This window comes from Epinephelus moara, chromosome 5, assembly GCF_006386435.1.
Source record: "Epinephelus moara isolate mb chromosome 5, YSFRI_EMoa_1.0, whole genome shotgun sequence".
Classification (NCBI taxonomy): Eukaryota; Metazoa; Chordata; class Actinopteri; order Perciformes; family Serranidae; genus Epinephelus; species Epinephelus moara.
This window is the reverse complement of record NC_065510.1, coordinates 2831316-2843770: the sequence shown is the minus strand read 5'-3', so window position 1 is coordinate 2843770 and position 12455 is coordinate 2831316. Positions and strand designations below refer to the sequence as shown.

At 43.2% G+C, this 12455-nt stretch overlaps 1 protein-coding gene across 9 annotated transcripts in view; it reads right to left on the bottom strand.

Moving 5' to 3' along the window:
• The window catches only part of kif16ba (kinesin family member 16Ba), a 291583-nt gene that overhangs the window by 271536 nt on the left and 7592 nt on the right, over positions 1-12455 (bottom strand). For all 9 annotated transcript variants that reach the window (XR_007569898.1, XM_050043674.1, XM_050043676.1 and 6 more), the window contains exons 5-14: positions 10603-10700; positions 10051-10160; positions 8225-8367; positions 5369-5537; positions 5135-5266; positions 4877-5052; positions 4619-4684; positions 1815-1874; positions 841-960; positions 401-452 (exon numbers count right to left, since the gene is read on the bottom strand). Coding sequence is in view for 8 of the 9 variants with exons in the window: in XM_050043674.1 (XP_049899631.1) it covers positions 401-452; positions 841-960; positions 1815-1874; positions 4619-4684; positions 4877-5052; positions 5135-5266; positions 5369-5537; positions 8225-8367; positions 10051-10160; positions 10603-10700 (1126 nt within the window). In the remaining variant the exon portion in view is untranslated. The remainder of the gene's footprint in view (positions 1-400; positions 453-840; positions 961-1814; positions 1875-4618; positions 4685-4876; positions 5053-5134; positions 5267-5368; positions 5538-8224; positions 8368-10050; positions 10161-10602; positions 10701-12455) is intronic.

Genomic DNA, 12455 nt, shown 5'->3' with positions numbered 1-12455 from the left:
AATCATGGAAACTGTCAGTGTGTCATTCTGTCAGTCAGTCATTCTGTCTGTCCCACGTTTTTCTACTCACTGACGTGGTCAATCTATGTGAAACTGCACACAGGCATTGAGGATTGGCATAGGTAGAAGGTGACAAAGCTACCAATGGGTATGGTCTAATACAATGTGTATGTACAAACATGTTGTTTGTATATCAAGTACTTCTGTGGTGATGTATTCAGAAATGTGTATTTTCTTATATTCCCTTTTCATCCTTGTGTGATGCATTTCTAGTAAAATGAAATTGTCTATATAAAAAATGTTTTCCTTGTTTGTTAACTCTGTTGGTGTGTTCTGTTTCTCTTCCCCTGCAGCTTTTTAAAATCACTTCCTACAGAACGGGCACGTTTGATTAACTCACTGATGTCCTGCTCTGTGGACGCATCCTCTCTGCCCACGTATGTCCGTCCCTCCTGAGGTGGAAGGAGAAAACACAAAGAGGTTTTGAAGTCCATCCCATACAGAGACACGACTCACTACAGGACATTTCACGCTGAGCTGGTAAATTCATTTTGAAAAGGATCTGTACTTTCCTGCTTCCACTCTTTGTCTCTCCTGTGGAGTGTTAATGGAAATGTTTCAGGAAGTTTTTTCTGATGTTTTACTCTTTTTTAAAAAACTCTGATGAAAACCTGAAGACTTAAATAACTCTTACATCCTAATGTAAGCAGAGACAACACTGATGTTCACCAGGTAAACAACACTTAATGCATATATCAAGTTTCTAAAACCTTTTACAGGATGTAATAAATAATCATTTGTCTCTGTCCACCAGCTGAAGTATTTCAGGTGACCTCTGACCTTTAGATGGTACAGAATGATGCCGGTACTGAGGAGGTCATCGTCAATGCCGATGAGATGAGGCAGCTCAGAGTCCAGCACCACACCGATCCCCTCTTTCCTCAGAGCCAGAGTCTCCTCCTGCAGAAAGTAGGTTTTCAAATACCAGGAATGTGCCGTGGAATCATGGTGCATTATGGTCATAATAAACGTAGTGAGAGAAATTTGACAAAAACTTAATTTGACAAAAACAATCAAACAAAACAAAAATAATAAGCCAGGAAAACGTTTTAGGTAAAAAATAAAGACTAAATTAAAAAGCTAAATTTTTATGTAAAACTGCAGGGCACAACCTGTCATCTACGTTCTCCCACTCAGCACACATCTGCAGAGGTTGTTGGAGATTTGAGCATGAAAGACGCAGATGACAAAGGGTGTGTGTTCACATAACATTTTTTTCCCCCCAGCAGAAAAGCGCTGGCAGGGTGCTAGGGAGCGCTTCATGAAAAAAGTGCTGGCACTGCTTTTATAATGATGTGTTGCGCGTGGTTTTGTCTCTACGACAACAATATCTTAACACCAACATTAGCTAGGAAGCTAGCATAGCGTCACACACATTGTGACACACACAGGCAACTTCAAGCTGACAAAGCAAACACTGATAAAAGCACAACACTCACCAGAAACACCCAGTTCCTACCGGCCGATCTGCTCCTAAAAAATAAGCTTTTCTGTCTTTGTTGTTACGGTAGGCAGTAGCCCAGCTAAAGAAGCAGCAGTGACATCACCGGTGCCTTTCTGAAAAGTTCAGTGATTTTCAACTCAAAGTGCTCAGAGTTTCACACAGAAAAGGCAGAGTGCTCTGGAAAAGAAGCTGGGCATAGTGCTGTTCCTGTAGGCGGCTGCATACGCTCGCTATGCTTTGAGAACAGCTGAAAAAAGATGCTGGCACTGAGAAGAAAACGCTACGTGGAAACAGGCCCAAAGGCTCCTACCTTGAGAATGTTCTGTGTCTCGTTCCATTTGTTGGTCCATTCTTTAGTCAACTCCAGAACCTGCAAACACAAATAAACCAACAGAAACTCAGCAGAAACCTCTGGGTAAGGTAATCAAATCAACGTTTAGACTGGTGCAGAGAACAACTTAAGAAACATGGCCACAAGCAGTGATTGTGGGTTTCAAGCCAGCATGGACCGTCAGAAGTTGAAAGCTACAAAGGTTTAAGACTTTAAGAGTTTCCAACACCCGCATTTAAGATAACTAACAGTTTTTATGTTGATCAGACAGACACTTGTTCATTTACGTCCAAGTCTGTGCTGCGCCACGCTCTTCTTTGGCAATACTGCTGCCCACTATCGGGCAATTGCAGATATATTTTGGGGACACGCTTCGACAGCTCAATTATAAACAACCAAGGAGTTTGGGGATGTTTGGACAAACTGTCACTGATTTATGGCCAAACCGGTATGTTTCAGGTAGCTCTGTGGACATATCCTACAGGTTCTGTGACGACTGGCCCAACGGTTGAGCCACGCCCCTTTTATGTATTAGACCATCTCTAATCTGCAGCTACTCCAAAACTCAGCCGCACGAGTGCTGACGAGGACCAGAGGGCGGGCGCACATTACACCAGTTTTAAAATCGCTGCATTGGTTCCCCGTGTGTTTCAGGATCGATTTTAAGGTTCTTTTATTAGTTTTTAAATGTCCTAACGGCCTTGGGCCATCTTATTTATCTGACCTGCTTCTATCATATCAACCCTCGCGGATCCTGAGGTCCTCCGGCACCGGCCTTTTAACTGTTCCAAGAGTTAGAACAAAAACCCACGGGGAGGCTGCATTCAGCCATCATGACCCTCACTTGTGGAACAGCCTGCCGGAGAGCATCAGGACTGCAGAGACTGTTGATGTTTTTAAAAGGAGGCTCAAGACTCACCTTTTTAATTTAGCTTTTAACTGATTTCTTTTACTGTTTTAATTCTTATATTATATGTTATTTTAATTTCTAATGCTTTTAAATGATTAATTTTTAAATCTTTATGCATTTTATTATTATTAAGTTTCTAAATCTTCATTTATTTATTTATCATTATTTTATCTCATACTTGTTTTATCTTATCATATTGCCTTTTAGTCTTTTAGTTTTTAACTCCAGTGTTTCCTCATGGGGGGCCTCCACGCTGAGAGGTGTGTCCGGTCTGCCCGCGGGGACGTTGTCCTGGAGATCCCTCAGGTCCGGAGGACTAAGGGGCTCTGCACCATGTGTGGAGTCCACCCCAGTCTATCTGGGTCGGGGTGGTCTCTGTGGCGGCGTTCCATGTGGCCGTAGGCTGTGACGCCTCTCAATGTGGATGAGCTCCCCGTAGGTGGTCATTTCCTCACCTGGTTCCTCAGTGCCCAGCCATGTTATTGACTATATTGACCGTGTGTGTGTGTGTGTGTGTGTGTGTGTGAGTTTACATGTGGGGGTGGGAGGGGCGGGTTTTCAATATGTATGTAATATTTTTGTTGTATGTTTCTATTCTGTGAAGCACTTTGTGCTGCATTTTTAATGCATGAAAAGTGCTATACAAATAAAGTTTGATTTGATTTGATTGATTGATTTATTAGGATCCCTGTTAGCCTCTATTCAAGCACCAATTTCTCTTCCTGGGGTCCACAGAGTCCCCTTCTGAAGTTAAGTTCATATCAACAAGCTTTATGCAAATTTTGACGAGCTTGGTCCAATAATGTTCCACAGAAAGTTTGGTAGCAATAAGACCAGTGGTTTAGGAGGAGATGTTGAAAATGCGTTTTTCAAAAAGATCCAAAAAGCGGAAAATTAAGTCAGACGCACTTTAATGGTTCTCGGGGCTTTTTCGTAGAGCATGTTGAACTGTGTGCAATTTCAAGTCAACCAGACTTGGGGTGTGAAAGACTTCGCCTTTCCAAATTTGGATTTTTGCATAAACTATGGCGCCCCCATCAGTCCACTGGGCTCATACCTGAGTAGTCTCGCGTGACCAGCCTCCCTTACTTCGGAATGGGAGTCTGGGGACATTTGTCTTTCGTTTTGTAACAGAAATGGGCGGGGATATCCAGACCAGGTGACGGCGTTGCCATAGGTGCGGCACGTGTGTTTTTTAATCTCTTGTTGTGATGCACTGAACACTTCCTTTTCTGTTGTACTACGGACAACAATTCGGGGAACAGCAATTCCGGTGTAGGCGGGTGGAAGGCAAAGCTAATCAGCCGTTGGTCAAGGAAGTACGGAAGTACACGGATTTGGATCCAATCACATCACTGCCGCTGGGAGCCAGAGCTAGTTCTATTACAACTTTCCTATGGGAATGTCCACAGACGTCAGAGTCAGCCAGCGTGCTGACGTCATCGGCGTCTGTGTAAGAGACTGATATCTGAGCAGCATGGTGAGACACCTAGTAGCTAGCAAACACACACACAGACACACTGCTATATTTAGTGCCCACAAAACTTTAGGTTATTTAATAATGTGAGCCTCTATGTTGAGCTTCACAGTTGGAGCAGTAATAACCCTGCAGCATCACTCAGTATGGGAAGCTGTTGCATCGTACGTCGTAACCTGGGATTCAGTAGGCGCTGTCATCGTACAGTCTGCAGACATCAAACCTGATGTCGTACCCAAGTTTATTAGATCCATGTCACACAGTGTAGCTGCACTAGACTTATGAGATTGCTAACATCTCAGTCTGTAGGAGGCTTACGATGTGCCATCTCACAGGAATTTGCAAAAACATTTTTGGAGACAAATAACAAATCAGCACAAACACAAAGAGACTCACTCTGGCTTCATTCTGATGCAGTTTCTCCTCCATACTCAGAGCAGTGGGTGAATCCAGGAGAGCAATCTGACACAGAAACATAAACACATAGATCAGACACACTTTGACTGGGTTGTATTCTTTGTGACATTCATGCTGTGTCTTTATTATTATCTAATAACTGCGACTGTTCAAGCTGGTAGCAGGTGACACACTGAATATAAGAACAGCAGAGTGAGACCTCCTCCAGACTCTTTGTATCCGTCAGTGTTTGTTTACCTGGTTGCCCTGAACCAGCAGAGCTTTCAGTCGGGCGATTTCAGCCCGCAGCTCTCTGATCAGCCTGACGTTGCTGTCCTCGTTGATGGTTGGTTTGTTGATGATGTTCTTGGCTCGGTTGGCGTATCGCAGAGTGCTGAGCGTCTCACCGTAGTTCACATCAGCGGGAGAAATAGCTGCAACGGGAAACGATCACATCAAATACTTCTGTTCTCTTGGAAGATTTTTAATGATTGTTATAAAATGTTTGCGTCTCACTGGCGATCATGATGGTCTTGGAGTTGCCGCCCAGGCTGTCTTTCAGCAGCCACGTCAGCACCGAGTCTCTGTAGGGAACAAACACCGACTTCTTCTTCAGGTTCGTGTTCACACCATCCTGCGTCATGTCAGCTGGAACAGAAACAGGAAACAGATCCTTCTGTGAGCAGGAGCCACGCAACAAACTGAAACACACACGGATGAAAACGCAGATGATCATCTTCTGTTTCTGACCTAGAGCAGAGATGACGTTGCCCAGGGTGACCAGCGACTTGTTGATGTTTCCTCCTTCCTTCAGCCGGACTCCCGTCGCTCCGGTGGCGTCGGCTCGCTCGCTGCCAGCCAGATCGACCAGGTGGATCTTACTGACCGTCTCACTGGGCATCTCTGCGTCGAACTTAGCCTGACAGAGACAGAGAGCGAGTGGTGATAGTCTGAGATTTGTGAACACTGAAGGTGTGAAACTAAATGTTAATACATCTCTTCACTTTCAGTGGTAAATCCTGCAAATGTATTACTTCAATTATTTCAGACAGCTTTACCCAAAATTACTTTAAATAAAATATCAGATACACACTTTGGAGTTCAAGGCAGAGGTCTGCTCGAAGACTGTCTCAAGACAAAACGCAAGTACTCTTGAAGACAAGGGTCAGCACATGGGTAGAAGACCTTCAGGCACTCATGTGTGGAGCAGGAACAAATAGTAAAAGGCTTTTTGCACCCTGATGAAGAACTTAGGGTCGAAACTGGTCGGTGTTGTGAGCAGCCATGTTTTTTGAATGAAAGCTTTTTAACTTAATTCAAGTGCAGATGTTCCTGCTCCACGCATGAGCGCCTGAAGTTTATTTTTTCCTTCTAAAACATCACATAGTTTAGGCACTTTCTCAATTACACAAAGGACTCTGACACAGAATCAACAGCTCTTTTGCATTTCCTCCACATTTTTCACCAGTGAAGCTTATTTACTGTGAACTACAGTGATCAGTGTCTTCTTACAGCACAGACAGAATGACAGAATGTGCATGAAAATCACCCTACAAGTATCTAGTTTTTGAAGGAAAATCTGGGGCTTTTCTGTGTGAAAATTACTAAAAAAAAATTAAATCTAAATAATTCTTTTTTTTATTGTGGTTATTTTAGATAAATACTCAGGTAGTTATTATCAGAACTTTCAATCAAAACAAATTAGACTCCAGTTGAAAGTAAATCTTGCAGAGCAGGATGAACAGTCGGTCTCATTTTCTGTCCTCTTTCCACCAACCTGAAAAGAAGTCGGTGTTCTTCTGCATCACAGTTCATATAACTGAAATCACTGACATTAAAGAGGACCCATCATATTCGTATACTTGGTATCTACTAGCATGCGTTGACATGCTTAAAAGATCCACTTGGCAACTTTTATGAAAATAACTTTGTGTCATATTTGCTGAAACTGTCACTGTATTCTGAAAGAAGTACATCAGGCAAATAATGTGTAAAAACAAATCATGTCCCTCCTCTCCTCCTGCTGCCTCCAACAGTATATGCTTGAATCAAAGCACAGCTTGGTCAGCAACAACCAATGAGAGCTGAGGAGTCTCTAACAGAAATAAATTTCAGCGGCTGTTTAGCTGTAAAATGAAAGAAGAATGAAAGAAAGTTTGTTCAGCTGGTGGGCGGTGCTTGGTACTCCCAATTAGCTGAATCCAACATGGCCGCCAGGTCATAATTTTTTTTCATTTTAGAGCTAAACAGCCACTAAAATATGTTTCTGAAAACATCTGAGGTGAGAAATAGACAATGCAGTAACAGAGTCATGATTCATATTTGATCAGTGCTGCCTAATTTGACCACAGCTCACAAGCAGCATGAATGACAGCTGCGTTAGAGACTCCTCTGCTCTGATTGTATGGTTCATTCAGGTGTGGTAAGGCCATTAGAAATGCTACAAGGCAAAATCAAATTAAAATTAAAAAAAAAAAATATCTGTCTCATTTAATGATGTAAGAATATGGTGACAGCTTTAGCAAATATGAAAGAAATTACTTTTTAATACAAGTTACTAACTGTAGCTTTAATGTCCAAAAAACACATCATCTTCCTCGTCCCATCTGTGCTGGTACGCCTGTTTTCACCCTCTGTCTGAGACGCTCCATTTTGGTGCCTGTCTTTAACTGTATGTTCAAACCAGAAGCTTCCAAAGAGGCAAAGTCTCTCACGGAGGCCCAAGAAGCACGACTATCAAAATCATGTGAATCATTGAACGTTCGATCGTGCTTGTCAATTTAAAGGAGCCGCAAAGCGACTACTGGCCTGAAAGCAGCGTAGTTGCTGCTTGCTGTTGTCCAGTCAAAAAGCACAAATCTTTGTTGATAAAATGCTTTGCAGTATGTCATCCCATTCAAACCAAGCAAGGAATACTTGCATGCTACATCGCAACATTAGCCTGCAGTTCTCTCCTCTATTACGAACATTACACACTTTAAAACTCACCAGACCAACCAACTACCTCTGCGACGCGGCCCCAAGCCTCATTCTTTTTTTTTTGGTCTCTGTAACCGAACAGCGACACATTATAAAGGACTGAGTGGGCGCGAACGCAAGTAATCAACTTCTCGATATCCATTGTCGGTATCCAGTGTGCTGTAGGAACCAAAGTTACGTGGCTTGTTCTCTGGGACCCGCTTCATCAAAGCACTTGAGCATTTCGACTGGTTGTCGCCGAACCGCGTCAGAGCTCATTACCATAAAGTTCACTCCCCTCCGGACCCGTTCCAGTCGCTTTGGTTGCCCAAGACGCGCATCTGACGACCAGGTCACCCAAGTCACCGGGCTCTCATTGAAAATTAATGACTTCCGCTGTTTTGGAAGCTCTGGTCGCTGTTGATTTGAACGTATAGTAAGTTACCTCATTATTTGAAACTTTGACCACATTTCATATAAACTTGCTTCACTGTAACATTAAATATAAGACTCAAAATACGGAAAAGCACAATAGGTCTCCTTTCACCTTTTCTATTTTTATTATAAGCTTTTTTTTAGTGAATCATTCAAAACAAACCCTCAGTGGAGAAAAGATTTACGTCCTGAAGTCAGTAAACAGCTTCTGACCTGTGTGAAGTTGATGGTGAAGATGGCGTGCGAGCGGCTGCTGACGTCGTTCATGCCAGTGCTGGCGGTGGTGCGGTTGATGTTTCCGGCCTCCATCAGCTCCTCCACGTCGCTGTAGTTCTGCACCAGGTGTTTGGACAGATCTGAGATCAGGAGGGAGGGGGCAGGTTACAGGAAGTCGATACTTTCAATATAGCGCACACTTAAACTGTTGCAGATGTTTTTTTGGGGGGGGGTGGGACTTTCTATAGGTTGCTAAAATACAATTGCTGCCTCCGTCCACAGCAGTACATTGCTTAGCTTCCATCCTGCTTCTCAGTGACTATAGATAACTATCTCAAACAACCCCACTTCAAAAAATCCAAACTCTCTTTAAGACTTGAACATATTTCAACCAGCTTTAAACACAAAACACATCCTGAGATTTTCACCTAACTGACAAACACAGTAAAATACAAGTGAAATGAAACCAGGCTTCATAAAAACCTCAACTTAATCGCTGTGTAAAATAACACCTATCCCTTGTCACTGATTCTGTTTGTGATCTTCATGGACAGGATCTTGAGGCGCAGCTGTGGGGAGGAAGAGGGCCAGTTTGGGGACCTCAGAATTGCATCTCTGCTTTTTGCAGATGATGTGGTTCTGTTCCGTGACCTCCAGCATGACCTGGGGCGGTTTGCAGCTGAGTGCGAAGTGGTCAGGATGAGAGTCAGCACCTCCAAATCTGAGGCCATGGTTCTCTGCCTGAAAATGGTGGATTGCCCCCTCTGGGTTGGGAGAGAGTTACTGCCTCAAGTATCTCGGGGTCTTGTTCACGAGTTAGGGTAGAAGGGAGCGTGAGATGGATCGGTGGTTTGGTGCGGCTTCTGATGTTAAGGGGGCACTTTCATGGTGAAGAGGGAGCTGAGCCAGAAGGCGAAGCTTTCGATTTTCTGGTCCATCTACGTCCCAACCCTCACCTATGGTCATGAGCTCTGGGTAGTGACTGAAAGAATGAGATTGCGGATACAAGCGTCCGAAAAGAGTTTCCTCTGTGGGGTGTCTGGGCTCAGCCTTAGAGATAGGGGGAGGAGTCAGATCATCTGGAGGGAGCTCGGAGTAGAGCCGTTGCTCCTTCATGTTGAGGTGGTTTGGGCATCTGATCAGGATCCTCCTGGGCGCCTCCTGTTAGAGGTGTTCTGGGCACGTCCCACTGGTAGGAGGCCCCGGGGCAGACCCAGAACACACTGGAGGGATTATATAACTCATCTGGCCTGGGAACAACTCGGGGTCCTCCAGGAGGAGCTGGAAAGTGTTGCTGTGGCCCCAGATGAAAATGGATGGACACAGTCAATACAAGTAATGATTTTTGAAAACACATTGTTCAAAATTATTTTGCACAACACAGTTTGAAACCATTCAATTTGTCATGATGAATTCCAAACAGATATCTGTTGTATTTGTTGCATGAACAGATCATTTTTCAAAACATTAATGCAGTTAAATAAAAAAAGGTTTTCAATGATTTTCATCTCCAGAAAGATCTTTCCTCCCATACTGCATGAGGATGGTGGCATGCTTGTTAATGTGGAGCAGCCTCTTGAAGCAGGTTTCCCTTTAAGATCACAGAGCAAACTAGTGAACAAACCTGCCAAGGACTGATACCAGTTATCAAAAAAAGATAGGAGGCATAAAACAAGGCATTAAAAAATGAAATGTTTTTTCAACTGAAGTCCTACCGATATGTCACTTGCATAATTACATGGAACACAGTGCGGCTAACTGAAACCAGCCACAAGAGAATTCTCTGAACTGTTTTGTCCCAGGAGTTCACTCTGCAGTCTCACCTTCTACATACGGTCCATCTTTTGGGTGCTCCCTGACTCTCAGGTTGTAGGTCTGAGTGGATTTCCTCCTCAGCAGGTCTCTCACCCTCTCGTTGTAGATCTCCAGGTAGCTGAAGGCATAAAAGAGGGAAACATGGACTCCTTTTTTACCGATGGATTTCCAGATTGACCTAACTCTGCCTAAAAACCATTTCTCCTAAATACATTTCTTCCTGTAGATTGAAGCCACTACTTGTTTTTTGTCATAGCTTCATGTGAAGAGCAAGAAGATGAAGGATGCTGTTACTGAAGGAGCTGAAACAGTGGGACTGAGATAATGAAATTATGTCACATCCTCCTCAAATCGATCCATAAGTGTGAGCAAAAATAAAGCAACAGTTTTATGTCTCACGTACAACCAAGATCATATCTGTGGTACCAAAAATGTCATATTTGTAATCTATCAAAGACGCTTCCTGCAGACTGCAGCCCCTGTGTTTCAGTTTAGGGTTATTAAAGTCTGATAACTGAGCGCTGGTGCAGAGTCACTGTCAGTATGTAACGGTGACTCACCTGACTTCTGTACGAAATGACGCTTCATCCCATCGAGTGGCGTCAGAGATGCGGCTGAACAGACATTCACAGAACCTCGGGATCAGACCTGCATCTCCCTAAAACAAAAAAACATAGACTTCAGTGAGATGCTGACACATCAAACACACATAAACAACAACTACAGGCTTCAAACAAAAGAAACGTGTTATAGTTTCTATCTCATTTTGGTGTGTAGGTTTCACAGAACTCTCTTAGACTATGTTTTACACCAGCCTTACTGCTTCATGCCCCTCCACTTAGTATCTACTAACAAGCACCGTGTGGCTGTCACCACTGACATCCTAAATTGATTCAATTCCGATTCACAAGGTCATGATTCCATCATATTCGATTCAATCCGTTATTGATTTGGTTGGGGGATATCTCAGTTACAATACCAATTTTTGCTAGTATGTGAAAGAGATTCTCAGGGAACTAATACTGTACATAGTGGCTTAGCCTAAACTTAAAGCCACTGAGGGGCTGCATAGACAGGCTATTTATTAACTGACGCTCTTGCTTGACCGAGCCGACCGCTGCTCTTGATGAAAACAAAGAGTCCATTTCTTCCTTTTTTTGGAAGCATAACCTATCTATCACCATTGTAGTCTTGAACGACACTTCCAAACATCCATAAATCTGTGTCCATATACCATTCAAGTACACAAAATTACCATCAACGGCTCCTGTATGACAATACAGTGACCCCTACGGGACAAATGAACAACGCACACACATTTTACACCATGAATGGCTCCTATACTGTAAATTTTACAAGGAATTCTTTAAATAATTCTGAGAAGCATGATGACAAATTACACCCAACCAATAAAAAAGTAAGCCAACAGTTACAGATGAAAGAACCGGTAACACTGGAGCTCCTCAACACGATGGTCGTTAATACTTTAGCACTGGAGCCTGGTTACTGCCAGCAGGATTAACAGGGTTACAACATCACAGTGCATATCAAAAGATCGATCTCTGATTATATGAATCAATATTGGGTCTTTTACATGAAAATCTATTTGAATCAGACGATTCGGCCTGATACATCCTCTTCCTCTGCGACACAGAGCTCCATTGTTGTTGAACATACATCAGTGAGACACACTGTGTCACTGGCTGACATGTTCCTTCATCAACATGAACACACACTCTCTGTAGTTTATTTTAACTCACAAACACCATCCTGCTGCCACAAATACTCATTACAGAGCCAAATGTGGATTAATCCGACCCTAAAAATAGTCCCCAGCAAATGCACTATTTCCTCCTGTTTGTTTGATTAAAAACTACAGTGAGCAGCTGTTTCAGGAAATTACAGATGAAATTATAAATGTGTGTTTTAAGATTGACGTCTTCATTAAGAACCAGTGGGCTTGGAGCTTCCACAGACAGGAAGTCAGACAGTATTAAGAGAAGGAGTAATGTTTGTTGGTTTGGTTATATCTAGTCTCTATATACAGACTCTACATTCAGTGAATGTAGAGTCTGTAGGCAAACCCCAGAGATCTTGCCTCCGGAAGAAGAGCGGAAGAGCCCTGGTTTCCGGTTGTAGGCTGTTTGTAGTCCGCGTGATATTGACCAATCACGTTTGAGCCGGCTGCAGTTGTTGCCAGGTTAAACGGTCCGATGCGGAACATAATTGCCGTCACTGCAAACTCTGAATCCATCGCAATGGTTCAGCATATTTACTTATATATAAACGGAAGTCGGAAACGGAAATTCGCCTCCTCCGCCCAAATCAAACCGGAATGCCAAAAAATCGGGGGTCTGCCCCCAGAGGGGGGGTTCCGAGAATGGGTTATATCTAATGTCATTTGTTGAGAGTA